Source organism: Larimichthys crocea, unplaced genomic scaffold (assembly GCF_000972845.2).
Source record: "Larimichthys crocea isolate SSNF unplaced genomic scaffold, L_crocea_2.0 scaffold148, whole genome shotgun sequence".
Classification (NCBI taxonomy): Eukaryota; Metazoa; Chordata; class Actinopteri; family Sciaenidae; genus Larimichthys; species Larimichthys crocea.
Window position 1 is genome coordinate 732,242 of NW_020852030.1, and position 25,214 is coordinate 757,455.

The following is a 25,214-nucleotide window of genomic DNA, read 5'->3' on the forward strand; positions in this document are numbered from 1 at the left end:
TTAAAGTTATGCAGGGTTAAGAGCGTGGACGCTTTGACTGACAGGTGGGCGTGGTCACAAAGCTTCAGGTGACATCACTGCGTCCATTGTTTCACTGTCGTTGCTTTAAACGCATCGTTTACTCTTCTTCTTCTGTTTCATCAGGATGTTTTCTACTGTTTCCTGTGTGTGTGTGTGTGTGTGTGTGTGTGTGTGTGCGCGCTGCAGTGAAGTGCTGCTCACTGATAGTCGTCTAATGGTTTCACACAAACACTCAGACTGACCGGCCATGTGCTCTTCATCACTGTGTGTGTGTGTGTGTGTGTGTGTGTGTGTGTGTGTGTTCACATTAAAGGAGCAGTGCGACACTTTTTTTTTCCTGTCACGTGTTTCAGGTGGATCACACCTGGTGTGAACACGTGAGCCGGTGATCATGTGATCACAGGTGAGCCGCTCTCAGTACACACACCTGTCAGCACATGTGACTCACTTCCTGCTGTGTATGCAAATAAACAGGTTTCATGTTTGACCTGAACAGATGTCACGTTGTTAACGTGGTCTGCTGATCTGTCTCCACGTTTGTCCAACAAGTTGTGTTGAGTTGAGTCGGCGTCCTTTAATGTGGACCAGGAGGACTTAGGGGAAACCAGCGGACACGTCTCCGTCATGTCTGCTTTGGTGCGTTCTCTCCGTGACTTCAAACTCCAGCACAGCGAGAGCTTCATGAGCTTCATGAGCTTCATGAGCTCAATCTGTGAATATTCCACGTTTGCACAGGGCGAGGCGCTTCTGAACCGGGCCGCGGCGCTGCTGGAGGTCACATGATCTGATCACAGTGTTTATGTGTTCATCATCAGACAGGAAACACTTACCTCAGAGTTCCTTCCTGTGTTCGCCTCGTCGTCCGTTCCATCGATCGGTGATCGGAGACGTGTCGCCGTCCTTCACTGATCGATCACGCTCAGTTCAGAGCAGCAGGACAAAGATTTCAAACACCTGAAGCTGAAAATGTAACAGAAAACAAACTGAAATATGTTTTCAGAGACGAACACGTGGTCGTTTGATTTATTTGGTGCAGAACGTGGATCACAGATTGGAATCATGGTGCCGTGTGGAGCGGCGGCCGAGCTGTTGATCTAAAGTCTATTTAAAGAGTCGGCCTTTGTGTCCGACCAGCACAGCTGTATTTACACTGCTGCGTTAGCTTAGCATAAACACTGGAAGCATACAGACAGATGTTCAGACACATGATCCGCCTCGTCTCCGACTGTTTGCACATTACAGACTCGTTAGTTTGAAGCTTTAGATGAACTGATGTGAAATGAGCAAAAACTCAGACCACGTCAGGAAGATGATCTGAAATCAAAAATATTAAAAGTATTCCAAGTATTTTTATTCTCTGTGATGATTCATACACTTTAAATTCTGTGAGCTGCCTCCGTCAACGTGCTCTTCACTGCTCCTCTGCCATTATTACAGAGGCTGCTGAGCCCAGCTCCTGTTCTGGCACGACACTGGCTCCGCTCCCCATCAGCAGGATTTAAACTAGTCTTCCTGAGTCTGGGTGGTGATTTATTTTTTTAACTTGTCGTTCTTTGATTCTCGGAAGTCGTGGAAACTCTCTCTAAATTGCATTGACCACACTTGGAGCCGCCCTCGATGGTTCTCGAGGAGGTCGAGGAGATTCTTTCAGACAGGAAATCCACTGACTCAGGTTCAGCTCTCACAAAGTAATAACCATAAAAACCAGCAGCCGTCCCATTACCGGAAACTTCCAGGGCTGAAGCCGCAGCAGCAACAGCAGCTCGGTGAGATCCCAGAGCTGATGCCGAGGATAAATATCCAATGTGCTCAGAAAACACATGATGTCAGCAGGGATTCCCACAGAGGACGGACAGATGGAGGACAGAAAGACTGAGACAAGTAACCTGACATGAACATCACGGAGACTACGTCCAGGTTTTAGACAGTCTGCGGGGATGTGCTGACGAACTCTCAAAGTAAATAATAAAAATGTGTGAGTGTAGATAAAGTTAATCACAGTGACAGCAGCTGATCATCACACAAATACAAATAATGAAACAATCTAACGAGAAATGCAAAAAGATGAAATATTATTATGAAATACACCTCAAGCCTGTGTGTGTGTGTGTGTGTGTGTGTGTGTGTGTGTGTGTGTGTGTGTGTGTGTGTGCGCTTAGTGGTAACTGAGGCAGAAACCAGTCAGGCTAAACGTTCATTCATAATTCATCCACACACAAACTGGAAAATTTACTGTGTGTGTGTGTGTGTGTGTGTGTGTGTATGTGTGTGTGTATGTGTGTGTGTGTGTGTGTGTATGTGTGTGTGTCTGTGTGTGTGTGTCGTACACGAGCAAACTAAACTCTGCTGAGTCGTCATGATCGTACAGACTGATGATGTCACACGCTCTCACCTGCAGCACGTCATGTTTTACTTCATCATCTTCCTGTTTCCTCTCCATCTCATGTTTCCTCTCCTCCCTCTCCTCTCCTCCCTTCTCCTTATTTCCCGTCCCTCCCTCTTTCCAGTTTGTCTCTTGTCTCCTCCTGTTTCTACATTTCTGTCAAAGCCATTTCTCCTTCTCCTTGTCTCCTTTCCTCCTTCCTTATCCCCTCTGTTTTCCCTCCTCTCCTCTTTCCTTTCCTCCTCTCCTCTCCTCCCTTCCTCTCCTCCTGGTTTGTCTCTCACTCTCTGTCTCCTTTCTGTTTGTGTTCTTTCTGACAGGACGGCCTTACATGGACATGGAGTAAAGGGACGGCCTGTCGCCTCCTCCCTGCTCTCCGACACAAAGCTGCTGTCTCTCCACCCAAACAACCTCCACCACCTCCTCCACCAGGAGAGAGAGAGAGAGAGACACAGAGAGGGAGGGAGGAGGGAGGCGGTAAAACAGAGACAGATAAAGGAAAATTAGAGAGGGCAAAACAGCAAGAGGAGCAGAAGGAGGGAGGAGAGAGGAAGAGGAGGCTGCTCATCCATAATCTCCACGCAGAGCAGAAACACTTAGAGCGAGCGAGCAACACTCCATTCTGTCTATCTTGCAACTTCAGGAACCATCATCACAATTTAATAAGAATTTGAAAGGCTGCGGCGCTGCAACACATCAGTCTTCAGAGGGAGAGAGGGCGGGCTCAGACTGCAGCTGTAACGCTTCATACCTGGATTCACTTCTTCAGGTCCCAGCAGCAATAAAGCTGCGACCAGAACAGAACTTTATTAATATTACTGTGTCAGGAGAGTCTGAGTGTTCAACGGCGACACAAAGTTCTGCAGAGGAACAGGAACAGGAAGTACTCCTGGGAGTTTTAAAAGTCTTGCCCTGAGGGTCGTCTTGCAGGCCCAAGAAGGAGCTCTGCTTTTATTTTGGAGGGCTCCAGCCCCGCCCACCAGCAGGACCTCACAAGGAACTCGTCAAAATAAAAGACAGGCCAGATGCATCGGCGTTCCTGCTTCCTGACCGCGTTTTTTTCATGGCTTGATACCTGACCGCCTCCCCCTTCCTCCCCCCTCCCCCTCATCCCCCCACATGGCCATCCACTTCCTGTCTCGCCACACGAAGTGAGCGAGGTTTAGTTAAGGTGTTTACCTCGAGTCCATTAACCCCGCCCACCCCGAGGACAGAACTTTGACTCTCTCCGGGCGGGACGCGCTGATGCAAGATGGCGGCAGGCGTGGCGACATGGCTGCCGTTTGCGCGGGCCGCGGCGGTTGGTTGGCTGCCATTGGCCAAGAAGACGATGCCCAAACCTCCCGTGGACAACTCGTCCAGATCAGATGAGATCCTGTACGTCAACGTCAGCGGGGTCAGGTTTCAGGTGAGTTCTCCAAATACAGAACGGTACTGAGGCCATCAGTTATCCAAGTCCAAGATCCAGGGACGATGAGGCTGTTTAGAGTCTCTGCCACGAGTCCTGATGTCTGAGGAGGTCAAAGCTCAACCGACCAAGACCAACACCAGACTGTGTCCTTCATCCTGCTGGAGTTCTGACCTCCTCATACTCCAGGATTCCAATTCTCATTTCAATACCAACATTTGGTGCCAATGCAGGAAGTTGGACCTCAGCCTCTGAGACCAACAGGGACTAACGGTACAGTACAGAGGTGACTTAAAGACTCCATGATGGAAACACTGATCAGGAGTGAAGAGCTAACTGTGGTTCAGAGGTTCTGTCGCTGTGTTCACTGTTAGACTGGACACTGCTGGTTCAGAGGTTCTGTCGCTGTGTTCACTGTTAGACTGGACACTGCCGGTTCAGAGGTTCTGTCGCTGTGTTCACTGTTAGACTGGACACTGCCAGTTCAGAGGTTCTGTTCACTGGAAGGTAGACGCTGATGCTAGCTCATGGCACTGGCTGCAATGCATTGCCGTGGGGGTGTAATGCACACTTGCTATTGGCTGCTGTAAACACCAATCAGTATCCATGATATTTACATATCTGAGCGATTTTACAGGAAACATATAAATAAGGATGTAAACAGAGCTCTCCTTCCTGTTTCATGGAGTCTCAGACACTCCACCAGTTTTCCTCTGATGAAGGTAGAAGACACTTTCTTTTTATTGAGTGGAACATATTTGAATCTTTAATATTTTAAAGTTACATTAACTCCCTCTGATGTCTTTCATGTTGCTGCTCCCCTCACACACTGCAGAGGATCTGTCAATTCTGATTTCATTCTACATTAATGATAAATTAAATAAACCCTGTGTTCTTCCTTTAATTTAAATTTGATTAACTGGATTCGTTTGTGCTGAGCTGAAGCTGTGAAGGGAGTCGGTGTAACACCGAGGGACGTCTGTCCAATAACCTCCAATATTTCTTCTTTTTGTCTCCAAACTCATTTTCTCCAGCTCTGGCAGAGTCTGCTCATGTTGAAGCTCGACTTTAATCTCAGTGTTGTGATGTTTGTGTTCTTTATATTGATCTGTAGATACAAGTAGTCTAACATTAAAGTTACACAAGCGGTGTTGTTGAATACATTCAGAGTTTTTGTTGGTGTGTGAGCAGATATACAATATTACTCATGCAGGAGGTTTTCATGCTCAGATTTAGGATTTGTCTTATAGTCTGATGATGGTTTAGCTTCATATTTACAGCACTTTGTTGCTATAATCATGAACAAAATGCAAACATGATGCAGTGAAAACAGTTTATCATGAGGTGGTTTGATTCTTGGAGATCAGAGAGCGATGAGGTGGATGAACAGGAAGGTTTCAGGCCTGGATGTGGCGGATATGACCAAGAAAAACAGGGTTAGAAAGTGACCGATCACTGGGTGTTGATTATCTCGGCTGGTAGAGCATCCGCCCCGTGTACGAAGGTTCGGCAGCGGCCCAGGGTTCGAATCCGACCTGTGGCCTTTTGCTGCATGCCGTTCCATCTCTCTCTCTCTCCCCGCATTCCTGTCACTCTTCAGCTGTCTCTGTCAAAAATAAAGCTTGAAAAAGGCTAAAAAAAGAAACTGGGCAATCACAAAAACACAAATGTACGAGAACCAAAGCTTTGCTGTAGCGTCAGGTGATGAAATGATCTGTTGGAATCTGGAAGGTAGAGCCGGTCTTTCAGGTCTTTGACGAGACAACGTCTCAGTCTTAACAAGAACTGCTGCAAACTGTTTCCAGAAGTGATTCATATTCAAGAATTCATCCAGCAAAGATCAGCCTCCACTTCCAGCCTCCATTAAAGGCCTGGAAACAGAATCTGAAGCTTTCTGTTTGGACGTTGCTCTCTGGGACTCGTCATTGACTCATAGAGTTGTAATGGACAGGCTGCTTCATTAAAACATAAAAGTCTTTTCTTAATGAAGCTCAATGAGCGTCCAAGTGTCTGTGTGTAAACAGTGTAGAGTGTCCTCTCCTTCCTGTGAGGCTGAAGGCCATACATACTGTACGTCTAATCAGCGCATTGACGTTCATTTGAGCTGAAATAATAACAAAATGGCTCCACAACAAAAATAGATCTCCGGAGCTTTCAGGAATCGAGCAGTAACAAAGTGCTTTGTGCTGCCGTGGCAGAACAAGAACTAAGTTCTTGTCAGTTCTGTGACTTTGTCCTAATTTTTCAGAACAAAACGCAGCAGCTCGAAGTTCTGGAGATATTTATAGAAACACAAAGATACAGAAATACTCGCCTTTAATATGCAATGACCAATAATAACCCAGACTTAGACAGAGTTCTGTTCACTTCCTCATTTTTACATGTTTACGATGGATTTGGATACTGATACTGATTTTATGATTGCAGCTAGCACTGTGACCTAGCATCAGCGTCTACCTTTCAGTGAACACGGCAACAGAACCTCTGAACCAGCAGTGTCCGGTCTAACAGTGAACACAGCGACAGAACCTCTGAACCACAGTCACCTCTGTACTGTGACGTTAGTCCCTGTTGGTCTCAGAGGTTGTGCAAATGTTCAGTTCGCATTTTGACTTGTTAATGTGCAATAATAAAACAGTTTAACGTCTTGTTCAGTGTTCAGTAGCAGACGCTGACATTAATCCTCAGAAGTGTAAAAACATCTTTTTATCCTGTCTCTTTTCTTTCAGACATGGAAGAACACTCTGGACCGTTATCCAGAGACGCTGCTCGGTTCTTCAGAGAAGGAGTTTTTCTACAACGAGGACACGCAGGAATACTTCTTCGACCGAGACCCTGAAATGTTCCGACACATTCTCAACTTTTACCGTACCGGGAAACTCCACTACCCGCGACACGAGTGCGTCCAGGCCTTCGATGAAGAGCTCGCCTTCTACGGCATCGTGCCGGAGATCATTGGAGACTGCTGCATGGAGGTAAAATCCACTTCCTGTTCAGTGAACTGTTGAGTCTTCACAAAACACAGTTGAGGTGATTGGAACTGATATTGTTGCATCGTATAAAGAAAACATAATTGATTAGTTTTTAGACATTGTCATGGAGCTAGTTTAGTCATACAAACTGCTTGTTGTGTTATGGTCAATCTGTGGGTAAAGGAGTAAGATCATTCTGGTTTCCGTTTGCAGTCTGAGAAGTATTGACCAATCACGTTTGAGCGAGCTTTGGTTGCCTGCAGGTAAACGGTCGCAAGAGAAGAAACATTTTGGCTGAAACGCAATCTCAGAGAGAAATCTTGAAGTACGATCTCTCAACCATTTAATGTTGATTCAGCTTTTTAAATGTTTCTGTGTTCATGTGCAGAAATCTGTACATAGAGTTGTTAACTGGACTGCAGAGGAAGTTATCTGTAACCCACATATCTGCCCAGAGACATCGGCCATTTCCCAACTTTAGCAATTGTTTTTGACTTTTTTGATCACTAACTGCAAGAATTGGGTATCAAACCTAATTTTGGAGCATTTATTGTCAACAAGTGTCAGTTTAAAGTTTCAGCCTCTTCTGAAAACCTGTGGAGGTCAACCAGCTTTCCATCGTCCCTTTACCTGGTCCAAACAGTGTTACAGGTTTCAACGCCCGTCCACTGAGCTTGAAGGTTTGATGGTATCTGTGTTAGTTTAGAGAAAGGCCGAGGCAGCATCATGCGTTTGCTGTAGTTTCTGAACTAGTCCACGTCTTTGGTTGAGGTGGAAAATATAAGAAGGGCTCCGGCTGCATGTGGCCTCATACACATTATAAAGCACTGCAGCCACCATCGAGGGCACTTCATGAGGTTTTATCTACTACAGGAGCATCCTGGAGGCACTTCTGCTGCCATTTGTTCAGACATGGGGGCGATCGCCTCGCCTGTAGTCCACTGCGACAAAGAAAGCAGAATATCATCAGGGCTGCCAGCGCAGGGGCTCCAGGGCCGACCAGTTGCATAAAATGAAATTAAAGAGGAGAGATACAGTTTTGTTTCTAAATGAAAAATTAATCATTTCCACAAAGGAATCTCATTTCAGGCCCAGTGTGCAACAGCTGTAAGCTATTATCATTACAGGAGCTCTGTTGTAATATCCAACCCTGACTAACATTCAGATCGACTGGAATCATCAGCGCTGAGCTGCTTCAGATTAAACACGTCCCTGCAGCTTGAATCATATTTCTGACAGCTCTTCATGTTTTTAGACTCATGTCGAACTCGGACGTAGTCCAGCTCGTCTCGGATGCTGCTGCTGCTCTTTGTTGGTTGTCCAGTAAAGATGAAGAACATCTTTAGTTTTTTTGTCGCTGTAACTTTCTTTCTTTTCTTCCTGGAGGAACCGTGGACTGTAGTGTTGGTTATTCTGCTGCTGCACTCATTAAGTCTCTTTGGAGAAAAGCATCATCAGCTAAATGACTAAAGTGTCAAAACATCGATGGATCTGTGGGGATTACTAACCAGCGCTGCTCTCAAAGTCCATTATAAAACTGCAGCTCATTAAGACAGCTGTGATGAGCCCTCTGAAACACCATGCAGCTCAAACACAATCTGATTTGGATCTTTATTGCTCCTGATTTGCAGCTTTGTACGCCGCGTAGCTGTAAGTGATTTCTTTTAACGAGTCGTGAACAAGTTCCCAGAGCAACAAATCACCTTCACCGTTTGTCTTTTATATCTGTATATGTTTAGAACCAACCCGCCCGATGAGTCAGGAGTGACTAATTGATCTTTATTTCCTCTGATTTGTTAATTCAACTGTTTCTGGGTTTCTTTTTATAGTCGCTCGACACTTCGCCCACAGTTTCCCACGAGAAACCGTCTGCATGCTTTTTATTGTGGTTGAACATATTCTGCTGGTTCTCACTGACTCTCAGCGTTTGGCTTTAACTGCCTTGTAGACTGTGGAGCCAACGGGAGAAGCTGCTGAACATGCAGCATGTTATTATATGTAAATGATCACACTGAGCTAACGAGGAACTTTAACTTCCTTCAGGCTGATTGGAGCAAACAGTGTGAAGATAAAACACAATTACAACCAGCACACGAATAATTCAGAGTGAGATTAAATATGTTTGCTCACATTTCTATGGCGTCAGTGACACTAACCTACCAGATAACCCAGGAGCTGAAGCTTATTACATTGATGTTTCCATGGTGACGTTAACTTGCAGGATCAGACTCGCACTTTGACTTCAAGGTGGGACCAGGTCCAGGTGGCACCAGGTCCAGATTTCACATCATTCTTGTCTTGTGTAGCAGAGATGAAGCCTGGTGTGACATGACACATACTGACCCTGTGTCCTCTTCCTGTCTTTGTGAAGGAATACCGGGACAGGAAGAAGGAGAACCAGGAGCGCCTGGCAGAGGACACGGAGGCCAACGAGGCGATGGACGCCCCCCTCCCTCCACACAGCACCTCCAGGGAGCGGCTGTGGCGAGCCTTCGAGAACCCCCACACCTCCACCATGGCGCTGGTCTTCTACTACGTCACCGGCTTCTTCATTGCCGTCTCCGTCATCGCCAACGTGGTGGAGACGGTGCCGTGCCGGCCTCCCAAAGGCAGCGTCAAAGACCTTCCCTGCGGGGAGAAGTACCAGCTGGCCTTCTTCTGCATGGACACGGCCTGCGTGCTCATCTTCACCTTCGAGTACCTGATGCGTCTGTTCGCGGCGCCCAGCCGCTGCAAGTTCATGCGCTCGGTGATGTCGGTGATCGACGTGGTGGCCATCATGCCCTACTACATCGGCCTGGTGATGCCCGAGAACGAGGACGTGAGCGGCGCCTTCGTCACGCTCCGGGTTTTCCGCGTCTTCCGGATCTTCAAGTTCTCGCGGCACTCTCAGGGTTTGAGGATCCTGGGCTACACGCTGAAGAGCTGCGCCTCCGAGCTGGGCTTCCTGCTCTTCTCCCTCACCATGGCCATCATCATCTTCGCCACCGTCATGTTCTACGCCGAGAAGGGCACCAAGGGCTCCACCTTCACCTCCATCCCGGCCTCCTTCTGGTACACCATCGTCACCATGACGACGCTCGGGTGAGTGAACGTGGGTTTAATGTTGTGTGTGTGTGTGTGTGTGTGTGTGTTGGCCGCCTGCTGTGATACGTGACATTAAACAGATTTCATTGGGCCGCTGATGACTGTGCTGCTGTTAATACCATCGCCATGGTAACGTAATCGCCCCTGTTGCGTGTCGGGACACGGATGTGTCATTATTGTTGGTTACGGAGAGTTTGACAGTCTGTTTCCACCATGAAGCTCATGAAGTGTGAACAACCAAACTGTGTGTGTGTGTGTGTGTGAGTGTGTGTGTGTGTGTGTGTGTGTGTGTGTGTGTGTGTTTGCCTCCCACTCGTTGCTTCTCGAGTACGGTGGTGTATCTTCACCCTGCCACCGCCCACACACACTCACTGCTGCCATGTGGATGGAGAGAGTGTTTCACTGTGTGTGTGTGTGTGTGTGTGTGTGTGTGTGTGTGTTCACCCTGCAGCTCTCAGCACTGATCTATTATCTGCTGTTCAAAGAGCCTTTGGAAACATCAGAAATAGAGAGTGAGTCAGGAATCAGCCATAAGCTGCGACTGAACCAACCATACTGCTTCATAACACACACACACACACACACACACACACACACACGCACACACACGCACAGTCTCTCCTCTATATGACTCCTACCTGTCTGTGAATGGAGGTAAAGTGTGAGTCTCAGTGAATGACTCCAACAGTTCAGATGGAGTAAAGCAGCAGCTGAGAAACAAAGCCAGTTTTATTCAGACTGTAATCCACTGATCAGCTGTACTCGAGTATTTACTCTGATTACATTACTCATAATCAATCATCATCCAGGTCCCCAGCAGCAGCTGATCTCACTGCCTAGTCCAGCAGCAGTCAGCCCAGCTCGGCGTCTGTCTTTCAGCCTTTTATTTCACCAAGCTCTCACCAACCACTAAAAGTCAGTCCCACATTTACTCTTGTCCGGCGGCTTCTTGCTCGCTCACTCTCTCCTTTTCTCTTCTTAAGCTTCCTCGTCAGCGTCCTCTTCACTCTCTGCTCCTCTGCCATCATGTCCGTAAGAAGCTGCTGAACCTGTGAAAACTCGACTTCTGCGTTATTATCCTTCTTCTTATTCTGCTCCGTCTGATTAAAGGAGGCTCCTTCTGGCTGCGTACCAGGAGGCGCATGGCCTTCTTCGGAATTCGTATGAGGCTTCTTTCTCCTTCTTCTTCTCCTTCTTCTCCTTCTTCTTCTTCTTCTTCTTCTTCTTCTCCTTCTTCTTCTTCTTCTCCTTCTTCTCCGTCTTTTCTCCTTCTTCTTCTCCTTCTTCTCCTTCTTCTTCTTCTCCTTCTTTTCTTATTCTCCTTCTTCTTTCTCCTTCTTCTCCTTCTTCTTCTTCTTCTTCATTCTTCTTCTTTCTTCTTCCCGTCTTCTTCTTCTTCTCCTTCTTCTTCTCCTTCTTTCTTCTTTCTTCTTCTTTCTTCTTCTCCTTCTTCTTCTTCTCTTCTCCTTTATTCTCCTTTCTTTCTCTTCTCTTCTTCTTCTCCTTCTTCTTCTCCCTTCTTCTCCTTTGTTTTTTTCTCCTTCTTCTTCTTCTTCTTCTTCTTTTTCTTCTTCTTCTTCTTCTCTTCCTTCTTCTTCTTCCCATGGTGTCCAAACTCTGCGGTTCTCTGCTTCACAGTGCTGGGCAGCCTGGCTAGCAAAGAGTGCTATAACATTAGCTACCTGCAGCTACAGCTCTGCAGCCAGTTTAAAGGAGTTTTGAAGTTCTAAAGTTTGTTTAAACACGATATTGTGTCGCTCGTTGAACAAATCTTTTGATTCAATCTTTCTATCCTCCTCTTCATCCCTGTCATTGTCTGCTCCTCGTTCCTCCTCTTCTTCGTCCTCCTTCTTCCTCCTGCTCAGTGTGTGCTCCCGTCCTCCCTCTTTCCTTACGTCTACTCTTCCTCCCTGTCTCAGTGTGTGCTACTCGTCCTCTCTTCCTCTGTCATCTCCTCTTCCTCCTGCTCAGTGTGTGCTTCCTCGTCCTTCCTCTCCTCCCTGTTCAGTTGTTGTGCTCCTGTCTCCTCTTCCTCTTCTTCCTCTTCCTCCCTGCTCCTGTGTGTGCTCCTGTCCTCCTCTTCTCGTTTCCTCCATGATTCCTCCCTGCTCCGTGTGTGCTCCCGTCCTCCTCTCTGCCTCCCTTGTTCAGGTGTGCTCCTCGTCCTCTCTGTCTTCCTTCGTGTTTCCTCTTCTCCCTGCTCAGTGTGTGCTCCTCGGTCCCTTCCTCTCTCCTCTTCTTAACCCTGCATCAGTGTGGTTGCCCTCGTCTCCAGTTCCACCCCATGCTCAGTGGTGTGGCTCCTGTCCTCCTGCTTGTTCCTCCCTAGCTCAGTTGCGCCTGTCTACTCCTCTATCTCCCCTGCTCAGTGTGGGCTCTTCCTCGCTCCTCTCTCGCTCACAGGTGCTCCTCGTCCCTCTCTCCTCCCTGCTCAGTGTGTTGCTTCTCGTCCTCCTTCTTCCTCCGCTGCTCAGTGCTCATGTTTGTCTCCTCTTCCTCGTCCTGTTGCGTTTCTTCCTCCCTGTCAGGTGTGCTCCTCGTTTCCTCCTCTTCTATTCCCTGCTCATGTGTTGTGCCCTCGTCTCTCCTCTTCACTCCCCTGCTCAGTTGTGTGTCTCCTCGTCCTCCTTCTTCCTCCTCTGCTCAGTGTGTGCTCCTTGGCCTCCTCTTCCTCCTGCTCAGTGTGTGCTCCATTGTTCCTCCTCTTCCTCCTCTGCTTCAGTTGTTGTCTCCTCGTCCTCCTCTTCCTCCCTGCTCAGTGTGTGCTCCTCGTCCTCCTCTTCCTCCCTGCTCAGTGTGTGCTCCTCGTCCTCCTCCTCCTCCCTGCTCAGTGCTCCTCGTCCTCCTCATTTGTTCTCGTTGTTCTCATTGTTTTTCATCATGCAGCTTTTATTGCTTTGCTCCTGTGTTTCATCACTGTGCAAATAAACTGCGAGTGAAATCATAAACCCATTGCAGCCGGTCCAGAACCAATATCTGAGGGGGAAACATGATCTGCTGCTGCCAGGAAATCTGTTTGTGTCTCCACCTCAGATCCTCCTCAGTCCCTCAGGTGGTCTGATTAATAAAACACGGCGTTCAGCTGAACAATTAAAAGTAGAAAGCTTTTATTCATCCTTCACTGCTGCAGTCATCGCACATGCACTTTCTGAGTGTACAATAAACTCAATCCAACCAAAATGAAAAACTCGACGTCTCTCTGACCAATAGGAAGCCGTGCTGCCGGCTGACTCGAGCTCTCGGAGCTTATTAGCTGTGTGTCACCATCAGTTTAATAGAGTTTACTCACAGTGAGACACTGATGACACTAATACAGCTCTGAATAAACTGTGGACACTTACTGTTTATAGCCAATGAGCTGCAGCTGAGAGGAGCTGCCGGCTCGCCAACTGTTTCTCTGTGTTCAAATATGTGTGTGTTACTGAACATAGAAACTCCATCAGCCCAGACGTGACGGTCAGTCACAGCTTAGCCACCAGTAAAGGTGTATGTCACCACAGGAAGGAAGTCTCATCAGGCTGTCGTGTTTCTGACGATGTCAGAGGAAACAGAGGAAGAGGCTCGTTAACACACGCTGTGATCAGCCGGTCAGACGCTGTGATGTTCTCACCTGAACTACATCAGTCCTCACCAAACAGCTCATCACCACCTGTCTCCATCCTGTTCGTCAGCCAGTCGTGTCTTGATAGATGCAGAGGTTTGCAAAGTTCATTCATGAGTCCTGGGTTTGACACATCCGTCCACCACGTCCCGTCACCAAATGGACATTGTTGTCCTTCTGTGGACTCTCCTGTTGGCTTGTGTGTTTCTCTGCTCTGTGTTTGAGTTCATCAGTGTGACAGAGGCCCAGCACAGATATATCGGTGCCCCATGAGGAGGGCGTCCTAGATGCTGATCAGAGATCCAGCAGAGGAGGAACATGGAGTGTTTGACAGACAGATGTTCACTCTGTGTGTTTCTGTGTTGCTGAGAGTCTGTGGAGTCAGTGCTGAATTTATTCCATCAACTAAAATGTAGAAGCAGCCCGGGTTTGTTTGGTATCTAAAGTTTCACTTTAATGAGAAATCTTCGTCTCTTTAAACTGAAACCATGAAGTAAAATTCAAATGGATGGTTTCTGCGTGTTAATTTGTGATGAATCAAAAAAAGAAAGTTGAGTTTTAAACAGTCACGTCTTCTGTTCACTGAGACAAACCAGCGTCTATAAGAGCAACTTTACTGCTCTGCCGTATACTCTGTGCTGCTGCAGAGCACTTTGCTTTACCGTCCACATTATTTATAAGAACAAGAGGGGAAGCAGCCATTTCCTCTTAGGAACAGGATGTATATGAGCCTGAGAGCGAGAGTAGCAGGCGGCCTTATAAAACAGCCTGGATGGAATTATAGACCATCTCAGTGCATGGCTCACACTGTTAATGTTTTAATAGAGAGGGATGGAGGGATGGAGGGATGGCTGCAGAGTGAAAGTTGAGAGACAAAGTGGAAAGAAAGAAATGAAAACAATCTAATCAAAGACAGAGAGGCAGAAAGCTTCTCACGTTGTTTCCTCCATTTCCTGTCTGAAAATTCCTCCAGCTGACAGACTGGAGCACAAAATGGCTGCCGAGGTTGTCATGCCGACGCCATCACGGAGATTTTATTGGATCTGTTTCTTGACCAACAACAGTGTGTGCGTCTGCCCCTCACCTCAACCCAGAAACTTTCACAGAAAAGTCTCTCTGCAGTCAGTGCTTAATTTGTCCATTTTGGGCCACTGTAATAAACACAAACATGGTGTGTGAACTGTGTGGAAGAGGACGCACGGCGTCTGTGAATATTTGAATGTTTTAATCTGTTTTAATTTGCTGACGAAGGATAAAGCACGAGGAAGTCGACACATGGAGGAGGATGAACAGGTGACCGCTGTTCATGTCCCGTGTGGAACCAAAAGTCAGTTTCATGTTATTTTAATCCCAGCTGGGATTGGCTCCAGTCCCACTGTGACCATGATGAGGAGGAGCAGGTACAGACCATGGAAGATGGTTGCTAGTTTCTTGAAGACGTTTCACCTCTTATCCAGTTCCTACAGTTCCTACAGTTTCTACAGTTCCTACAGGTCCTACAGTTTCTACAGTTCCTACAGTTCCTACAGTTCCTACAGTTCCTACAGTTCCTACAGTTTCTACAGTTCCCTACAGGTCCAGAATTCCTACAGTCTTACATTCCTACGGTCCTACAGGTCCTACCGTTCACAGTTCCTACAGTCTACAGTTCTTAAGTTCGTACAGTTCTAAGTCCTACAGTTCCTACATTTCCTACAGTTCCTACAGTTACAGTCTTACAGTCTACAGTTCTCAGTCTACAGTTCTTACGTTTCCCGTCTGTGGCCACAGCGGACCATTCTGAAACACTCAGCAGTTCAACACCCATCCCATCATGTACCTTAACGATTCTAATGAGGGCAGGGCGAGTCAACGACCCACAGGTGTCCTTGACGACCCACAGGTGTCCTTGATGACCCACAGGTGTCCTTGATGACCCACAGGTGTCCTTGATGACCCACAGGTGTCCTTGACGACCCACAGGTGTCCTTGACGACCCACAGGTGTCCTTTCTATGTCAGTTAATCCTAATAAACAAACTGTGTGTGTCTGTTGTGTTCGCTGACTCTGCTGCACACGGATGTGTTTTACTGCCAACGTGCCCTGAAGCAAGGCACTGAACTGACTGCTGCACCGAGCCGGCCAATGAGAGAGACCCATGAGATAAAAGTGAGAGAGAGTTTTAAAAAGACGAAGCTAATGAAGCATCTTCACCTGTCTAATGTGGACGAGCTGGAATGAACCAGAATCTGCTCGTGGGGCCGCGGGGTCATGTGATCCACAGGTCGGGTTTTGCTGATCTACGTGAGCGCACATCTACCCTCTCCTCCTCCTGGCCTGTAATGGAGTGAGCAGTCCACCACAGATCCATAACAGGAGAAACCAGCTGCCTTGCTCTGAGAGCCACAGTGTGAAACTGATCAATACTGTGCGATCGATCGGCAGCTGGCAGCAGCGCTGTAATGAGTCTGATCTATGCTGCTGCAGATCTACACAGGGACTGAGTGTGGATCAGATCTAGAGCTGCAGGTCTGTGTACAGGGATGATACTTCATGTTCAACATGTTGGCATGCTAACATTACTTAACATATAGCTGAGTGTTTGCTCCATCAGTCTGTTTAAGGTGACCTTTGACCTTTCTGCTGGAGAAATGAATCGCTGAAATCTTTACATCAAATTGTCGTCCAGGGCATGATGGGAATATGAGTCCAAACGTGTGTGTGTGTGTGTGTGTGTGTGTGTGTGTGTGTGTGTTATATAACAGGTCAGCCTTGTATAACATTATGTTTTGACATTTACAGCTCAGGTCATTATGTAATATTCTAATTATCAGAATATGCTAATTGTTGTTGCTTCAGGTCATCAGAGGGTTGCTGGTTAGAGTCCCTGCTCCTCTGAACTCCAGTTTGCTCCTGATGCTCACTGCAGCATGAATACATAAATCCTATCAGATGAATGAAGTGAAGACTAACAGCTTTGAGAATGACTAACTGTGTTGGACGTCAGGCTGCAGCTCCTCTGAGGTCTTTATCTTACAGTCTGTGACCTTTGCAGCTGAACTGTGTGATGTTCATTTTTATTCATGCAGGGAGAATAAATGTATTTTACTCCACCTGCCTCACATTCATATAACCTCCTCACACAGTCTGCTGCTGCAGCTCGTACAGTTCATAGTGATGGTCAAGGGTTTTGAAGTGGCTGTGTGAGGTTCAGAGAGGCAGACCGGAGGAGCAACGTGAAGCTGAGCAACGTGAAGCTGAGCAACGTGAAGCTGAGCAACGTCCAGCTGTGGATGGAGGCAACAAAACAGATTTACACATAAAAACATCAATATCAGACTGGATGATATATTGAGAATATTTCCACAGCTTGACTTGGATGTCAGACAGTCTAACTGTACCTCCAGCTGGGACGAGCACTGTGTTGTCTTTTCGACACGCCTCAGATTATTTTCATTGAGAGGTGAACAGGCAGGACAAGAGGACAACCTGACAAACAGACATGATCATTTCCAGGGTTACCAAACGTAGAGACGCTCTGAGGACGATGTTTGTATTTCAGTCAGTGAAGATGATTTGAAAGAGTAAAGACCGACCTTCAACAGAGGACGGGCCACGTGACCCTGACGACTCACAACGGCAGAGTTAGTCAATGACCCACAGGTGACCTTAACGACCCACAGGTGACCCTAACGACCCACAGGTGACCCTAACAACCCACAGGTGTCCTTAACGACCCACAGGTGACCCTAACGACCCACAGGTGTCCTTAACGACCCACAGGTGTCCTTAACGACCCAAAGGTGACCTTAACGACCCACAGGTGTCCTTAACGACCCGACCCACAGGTGTCCTTAACGACCCACAGGTGACCCTAACGACCCACAGGTGTCCTTAAGTCTGTTTGCATACGAGGACATTCAACAGTTTATTTGCGACGTGCCTCCCGTCCACACTCTGTCTGTCCTTCAAGCAGCAGGAATTTATTGTAAGATGTAATTAAGGATTTGGTTTTTTACTTTTATCCCATGAGACAGACAGACAGACACACACACACACACACACACACACACACACATACACACACACACCATTCACATTGTTCCTCATCAGACCAACAAAGTAATTTATATTGTGTCTGTGTGATTAGGAAAACCACAAATCCCCCTGACACACACACACACACACACACACACACACACACACTTTGTTCAGTCATGAAAAACTTCTAACATTAATATTAATATATTCATGATTGTTGAATTTTGTTGTTAACGCCGCAGTTAAATGTTAAATGCATCTCTTGAGTTTTCAAAGATTTTTTTTGATGCATTTTGTGGCCACCATAGTTTCTCCTTCATGCTAGGAAGGACAGGTGAGGACAGGGGAGGTGAGGACAGGTGAGGACAGGGGAGGTGAGGTGAGGTGAGGGGAGGTGAGGTGAGGGGGTTGAAATTGGCAACTACACCACTAGATGTCACTAAATCCTCCACACTCCTTTATGTATGTAGGCTATGTAAGTCATGTGAAGTACGTAACATGACCAATATTTATCTTTTATTTTTCTAACGGTGCGTTCACACAGGAAGTCAGAGTTTTTCATGTAAGTAGATTTCTAATGAAGTTGATGTAGACGCCAACAGACAAAACACAAGACGGGGCTTTAAACTTAACGTTCATGTACATGTGTTTCAGTTATACTATACAGTCAGTTAGCATGTAGCTCTGAAGTCTGAATTCAGACTTTGTGGTCAGACGTTGAAGCGTGTTGGTTCTGGGTTCATGGCGCTGTAATAAGCCGGAGTAAAGCTGCAGGAACTGCAGTGTTTGAGTCCAGATGTACTGAAGTGTTCCTGCAGCTAACCCTCCTCAAAGTGATCCGGTCCACCTCAGCGGTTCTGTTTGTCACCTCCCTCCTAAAATAAATCATCCAGACTCTTTGAAACTTTCAGAGATGAGAGAGCAGCAGTGAGGACGGAACAAAGGAAATTACATCTTAGCTGTGAAACTCAAACCTCGACCTCGCAGGTCTTAATCCACCTGTCGACCTACGTTACCCCCTCCGCCCTCCATCAGCCCTCCATCAGCCCTCCATCAGCCCTCCATCCGCCCTCCATCCGCCCTCCATCCGCCCTCCATCAGCCCTCCATCAGCCCTCCATCAGCCCTCCATCAGCCCCCCACAGCCTGCAATAAAGCTCTGAGCTCCGCTGGAGGATCAGGGCTCGTTTCCTTCGGCAAAGATTTCACATTAAGCTGATTTACAGAGACTGAAGTTACAGGAGGAAATGTCAGAGAAGAAATAAAGAAGAGGACAGACGCAGAGGAGGAGGATCATATTTAAGCTGTTTAGTGTAATGTGAAGAAAGTGGAGCAGAGGTGAGATCCAGACGAGTCTGTGAGAGCAGATATGAGCCATCAGAAAAGTACCAGAACCAAAGTTCAGCACTTTTTCTGTCACTTTTATCAGGATGAGGTTATGATGTGGGAGAGAGGACACCAAACTCTTTAAAGACGAGCAGAGGTCCCACGAAGACAAAGACAGTGTGTAAAGGAAGAGTTCAGATCTTCTTTAGAGCTGGAGTCGGCAGTTTTTATTGTTTTTGTCGACACTGGTTAAAAATGTATTTTCAGCAGGTTATAATTCAAGTGGTCGCGGACAAAACGACTTCTTGGCTCTGTTCTCAGCCCATGACGGGAGGCTTTGGCCAATCACAGGTGCTTTCAGACAGAGGGCGCTCCTATTGGCTGTGAAAAACAAACGCAGATGCACAAGCTCGTCCCATGAGACGGTGAAAGACTCGAAGGTTTCAAGGCGGAAAATCCAACTGCAGCTCATGATAAATGTCCAGGAGGACGAAACGTTCTGAGCTCACACGGAGCTTTGGGTTCATCGAGTTCACATGGAAGAGTACCAGCTGTGTGGTTAGAGCTTGGGCTGATGGTCCAAAGATATAGCGGCCCGTTCTGGAAGAACCCCAATGGATTCTTGCCCCTCACTGTCTAATGTTGGACTATGGACTATTGTTGGACTGTAGCTGCTGTTAGATCAGTTCGTCAGCTTGGCGGTGAGCTCAGAGGCGTTATGGACTACCAGGAAGAAGAAGAGGAGGTAATCGGGCTCAGCAGCTTCTATGGACATGATGGCAGAGGAGCAGAGTGAAGAGGACGCTGATGGAGGAGCCGTGTGGATCAGGAGGTCGGGTTCTGAGCAGATGAAGGTTTTCTGGGTCGGTCACACGTGTTTCCGTCCACAGTCAGTCTCAGTGTTAACAGTTAATCCAGGATCAGGTTCGTATGAACAGACACCTGGCAGCCAATCAGAGGGCAGGATTCTCAGTGTGTGTGTGTGTGTGTGTGTGTGTGTCCTAGTTTTCCAGATGACTGGACGCTCTGCAGGGACCATCTATCTGTCCACACCTCGCCCTCCTTCTCTACTTCTTCCCTCCCTCCGTCATTTCGTTTTCCGTCCTTCCACTCTTCCTCTTCCTCCCACTGTTCCACTCGGCGGCCTCGTCTTCCTCCTGTGAACACCCTCCTCATCCCTCCATCCTCATCCAGCCTCTTTCTGCCTCCACACTTTCATCCCTCCGTCTCTCTGCCCTCTTTCCATCCATCACTTCCCTCCTCCAGTTTTTAAAGAGTACCACGTGCTGGATCAGCTGAGTCTGTTCATCAATGAACCGACTTGATCAGCTGATGAACAAACTGCAGGTGAATGATGATGTGTTCAGGTGCATTGATCGCCACACTCTGACTATTCGTTCTCCTCAGATCAGTTTCAACAGGACGCTGCATATTTAATTGAAGAGCTGCTGCCATCAGTCTCTCCTCTGCCATTTTGTCCATAGATGTTATGAACCCAGCTCGGGTTCTGGCACGACACCGGCTCTGCTCCCCGTCAGCGTCTAAAACTCCCCCGGTGCTCTGAGCTCACAGTCCGGCTAACAGACTGAGCTAACATGAGCTAACAGCAGCTACAGTTGGCAGCATTATTCTTCACTGTCCATCATAAACTCTGTAAATCAGTTGAACATTTTCAAATATTGTTTCCTTCTTCCTTTCCTCTTTTTTCCCAACATGCCCTCTCCATCCATCTTCCTCTCCTCTCCCCTCTCCTCCTCTCCTCTCCTCTCTCCTCCTCTTTCCTCCTCTCCTCTCCCCTCTCTCCTCCTCTCCTCTTTCCTCCTCTCCTCTCCCCTCTCCTCCTCTCCTCTCCCCTCTCTCCTCCTCTCCTCTCCTCTCCTTCTCCTTCGCCTCTCCATCCTCGCATCCTCTCCTCCTCTCCCTCTCATCTCCCCCCCGCTCCTCTTCCTCTCTCCTCCTCGCCTCTCCATCTCCTCTCCTCCCTCCCTCCGTCTCCTACTCCTCATCCTCTCCTATCCTCGCCCTCCTCCTCCCCCTCTCCTCTCCTCTCCTCTCCTCTCCTCCCTCTCCTCCTCTCCTTCTCCTTCTCCTCTCCTTCTCCTTCTCCTCTCCTCCTCTCCCCTCCTCTCCTCCCTCCTCTTCTTCTCCTTCTCCTCTCCTCCTCCTCTCCTCTCCTCCCTCCTCCTCCTCTTCTTCTCTGACCCTAATTGCTGCAGCTGCTCTGTCTGGGCGAGCGAGCCTCTGATAAACAGATGAAGGAGAGAGCGAGATGCAGGAGGAGGTGAAGGAGGAGAGAACTTCTCTACTCATCAATTATTTCCTCTCAGCGTCTGAGTGCTTCCTCCTCCTCTTTTCCCGTCCTCTCATTTTTCTTCCTCTCCTCTTTTCCTTTCTCCTTCTCTCATTCCCTCTTTTCTTTCCTCCTTGTCTAGATTCATTTCTTCTTTTCCCTCCTCTCCTCTTCTTTCCAGCTCCTTTAATTTCACGTTCTTCCTCCTTTATTTCTCCTTCCAGTTCTCCTCCTTCCCTTTCATAGCTCCATCGTTTTCCCCCTTCTCCTCTTTCTTTCTTCTTCTCTTTCCTCTTGTCCTCTTCTATAGTCTCATTAATTCAGTGTTTAATTTGACATGTATGTGGTCTCACAGTAAAGTGAGAGTTTGTGCCGTTCATCTTTTCTCTGGTTTGGTTTTCAGGTCAGTCCAGGTCAGCAGACAGCAGCTTCACAGCTTCACGTGTAAAACGTTAAAGTTAGTCAGTGAGCTGTCATGTGACATCATGTGACGTCATGTGACATCATGTGACGTCCTTTACCTGTTGTTACGGACACGTAATGAATTGTTCAGGTGTCATGTTTCTTAAAGGGACAGCGCAGGGAGCTTTAGTTCACTTCAGACTGATAATATGTTTGTTTTGGAACGTTCTGACAACGCTACAGAAACACTAGCTCACTGTTAAGTATGATGAGGTTGTCTGAATGTTGTCTGAATGTTGTCTGAATGTTAGATTACTGGCGGTGGCTGATCAGGTTTGTTATCAGCTGATCGTGTTCAGTTACTAACAGCAGGAAATGGTCGATCTTTGTGTGTTTTTAAAATCTCCTGCTTTACCTTCGCTCTCCTCCTCCCGCTCTCCTCCTCCCGCTCTCCTCCTCCTCTTCATGAGATACGATCTGAAACATTTAACACACATCACGTGATATTTAAACACACACACACACACACATTGTTTCAGTCACGTGTGTGTGTGTGTGCGTATGAAGTAAAAATAAACACAGAAATGTGGATTATGCAAAATGAAACAAATAAAACACATTAGACGCGCTCTGAAACAACGTGAGCCTCTTTCAGACCAACATGAGAGTTAATAGAGAGAGAGATGGAGGGGGGAGGGGGGAGGAGAGAGCGTGGGAGATGTAAATACAGGAGAAAATGAGAGGGTGGAAAATAGGAAGGAGGAGGCGTAGAAACAGAGAGATGTGATTTAAGATGAGTGGAACGCTCCCTGAGGCTGAGTTTGATGTGTTTGAACGCTGAAGGATTAGTTCATGTTGAATATTCAGACCTGATCCTTCAGTCCTCTGGTGGTCCTGCCTGGTCTCTGGATGGAGCTTCAGGTCCTAAAATAAAATCTCTTTTTAAAGTTTGAAATGTCCAGTTGGATGTGCCTGGAACCCAGTCTAACAGTGAACACAGCAACAGAACCTCTGAACCGGCAGTGTCCAGTCTAACAGTGAACACAGCGACAGAACCTATGAACCAGCAGTGTCCAGTCTAACAGTGAACACAGCGACAGAACCTCTGAACCGGCAGTGTCCAGTCTAACAGTGAACACGGCGACAGAATCAATCTGATCCAGTTTTACCAAAATCACTGAATAAAGTTCTAAAGTTATTCTTGTTGCTTCTGTACAGTAATCATAATGTGATCAATGGCAACAAACGGCGCCTCACCTCCAGCCCTGTATCCAGTTCTCTTATTATCCATCCATCGCCCACAGACTGTGAAATAAAGTCCAACAGTTCATTTTATGAACAAAAATACACACAAAAAACATTCAACATTTAAAATAAGTAGATAAATAAACATTAAAACTGGCGACGTCTTTTCCACATATGAACTGGACATTATATTTTCATGTAGCTGAACTGTTGTTTGCTCTATCAGGAAAATATCTATTTACCACAGTTTGAGTCCGTTTGTTTTGTGTAACAAATGTCTCATATTTGGCAAATTAAAGAGTTGAACTGTTGATTTCTTTCTGTTTTTAGATTGAGGAGGAAGTCGTGTCTCACAGGTATCTGAGCCTGAGCCACATTTATTTTTTTGTTCAAACACATGCAGCATCATCACGTACGCTGATGACACCGTCCTGATGGCTTGTCACAGCAGAAGTGCCGAGTTTTAAAAGATTTAGCAAAAGTTACAAATGTCTCATGTTTGGTATCAAATTAAAGAGAATAAAAGATGAAAAGTACTTGTGATTAGTTAAACATGATGAAGCTGTCAGAGATGAAGGATTAATTCCTCAAGTGTCAGACAGACAAACCAGCTGATCTTCATCCTGGCAGCCATGTCAGTTTACTGTTGCAGGTTCAAAGTTTCTCTCCTCTGTCAGAAAGAGATGTTGCTTCAGTTTGAACAGAGGATGTGCTGATATTCAGAATAACGGCACAAGCTCCAGCGTGATATTTCTTTCCCCTGACGGAAGGTGCTCTTATTTTAGAGCTCTTATTTTAGAGCTCTTAAATCACAGTTTGTCGATTCAACATCAGTGTAATCCAGAAAGATATTCAGACTGTAAACATCTCGTCTTTCTACAGTGATGTGTTTCTACGGACACGCAAGGATCATAACATTCATGTTAATATTAGGACACCTGTAAAAAGCGTAGATGATGTCACTCATAGAGTGACTCTTGTCCAGTCAAATTACTGGTAGTTGGAGCAGTACAGTACACTGTGTGTGTGTGTGTGTGTGTTATTTTGGGAATGATCTGCTGCTTTCAGAGTTTTATTTTTCAACTGTTTGGAGTCTAATATTATCCCTGCACATCTTCCTGCTCACATGTCCGATTGATTCTCGGTCTATATTTATATTCCACATCCGATTCTGTCTGTGGATCAATCCAGACTCAATCCGTCATCCTGCTGTGTCACAGGTTTGGACTGGGTCGAGTCAGGCTCTAGTCCAATCATAATGTGTTTATCTAAGTAGGGTGTGTTCACCCTCATCCACGTAGATTCAGAGAAAAGTTCTTTTTGTTTTTCCTTGGCAGCAGGACTGCTGACATGCAGCAGGGTTGTGGTCCGAACTCCCTCAAGTCCATTATTGTTTGATTCCCATCCAGTTGTTCTGAACCTGTCTGTGCTGACTCGTCATTTCTGCGATCAGGGCGGTGTCATCAACGTACGTGATGATGCTGCATATGTTCGAACTGGTTTTGGCAGTCAACGCAAAAACCACCTGGGTCAGAAAGTCCAAAATCCAGGAATGCTACAGGATGTCGAGTCTTTAATGTGTGATCAGGACTCTATTTAAAATGACCGGGCTCTGGGATCCGAAGGGTTAAGGATGGTGGTCCAGAGGGGACAGTTTGTGGAGGACTTTTTGTTTCCGAACTGGTACAGTGTCGAATATTTTGGTCTCGTCTGAGCTCTCATCACTGGGTTTTTACAGTTTCACCTGCTGTGATCCGAGTGTTTGAAAAAAGCTCTGCAGCTTTAAATATCCACTCTTAAAGCTGAAAATAGACTCTCTGTGATTTCTGCTGTATTTTTAAACCACTCTTCTTCTACCGTCTAGCCCGTTTAGTTTATTTCTGCTGTGAAGTTGGACATTTGGACATGGGGACTTATGGAGACTGACTCACTTCTGGAGCCAGCCTCAGGTGGACGTTAGAGGAAGTGCAGGTTGTGGCACTTCCTGTGCTGGCTTCATTTCGCAGTCATGGAGGTTGCTGCTAATCAAGAGCACACAAATGAAACACTGGGACGAGCTGGCCTTTTCAGAACTTTCCTTTTCTTTCTCTACTTGAAACAGAGAGGGTGAGGCAAGGGATATTCAGTTGATTGCAGTTGATTGATCTTCACTTCATCACTTGATTCCACTAAATCCTGCACAATTTAGCTCATGGTATGGAGCCAAATCACATCAGAAGCTTTCCATATAAACTCAACAATTCCCACCATGAGCAAGCACGTGGCGACAGTGACAAGGAAAAACGTCCTGGACCTTGTAGTCCATCGACTCTGATTGGTGAGTTCAGTTGGAGGAGAGTATTTAATTTCATAAATTCTGTAAATTCTGTTTATTTATAAGAAATTATAAAAATAGAAAAGTGTGTTGGAGAATTATTGTTTTCGTTTATCTCTCCCGTGTCAAAAAACCCTGATCCTTTA

At 46.7% G+C, this 25,214-nt stretch overlaps 1 protein-coding gene across 2 annotated transcripts in view; it reads left to right on the top strand.

The window, feature by feature from the left end:
• Positions 1 to 25,214, top strand: part of kcnd1 (potassium voltage-gated channel, Shal-related subfamily, member 1) — a 50,558-nt gene that overhangs the window by 1,611 nt on the left and 23,733 nt on the right. For both annotated transcript variants that reach the window (XM_027275682.1, XM_027275683.1), the window contains exons 2-4: positions 2,725 to 3,812; positions 6,542 to 6,787; positions 9,156 to 9,868. In XM_027275682.1, coding sequence (XP_027131483.1) covers positions 3,657 to 3,812; positions 6,542 to 6,787; positions 9,156 to 9,868 — 1,115 coding nt within the window. In that variant the 5' untranslated portion in view covers positions 2,725 to 3,656. The remainder of the gene's footprint in view (positions 1 to 2,724; positions 3,813 to 6,541; positions 6,788 to 9,155; positions 9,869 to 25,214) is intronic.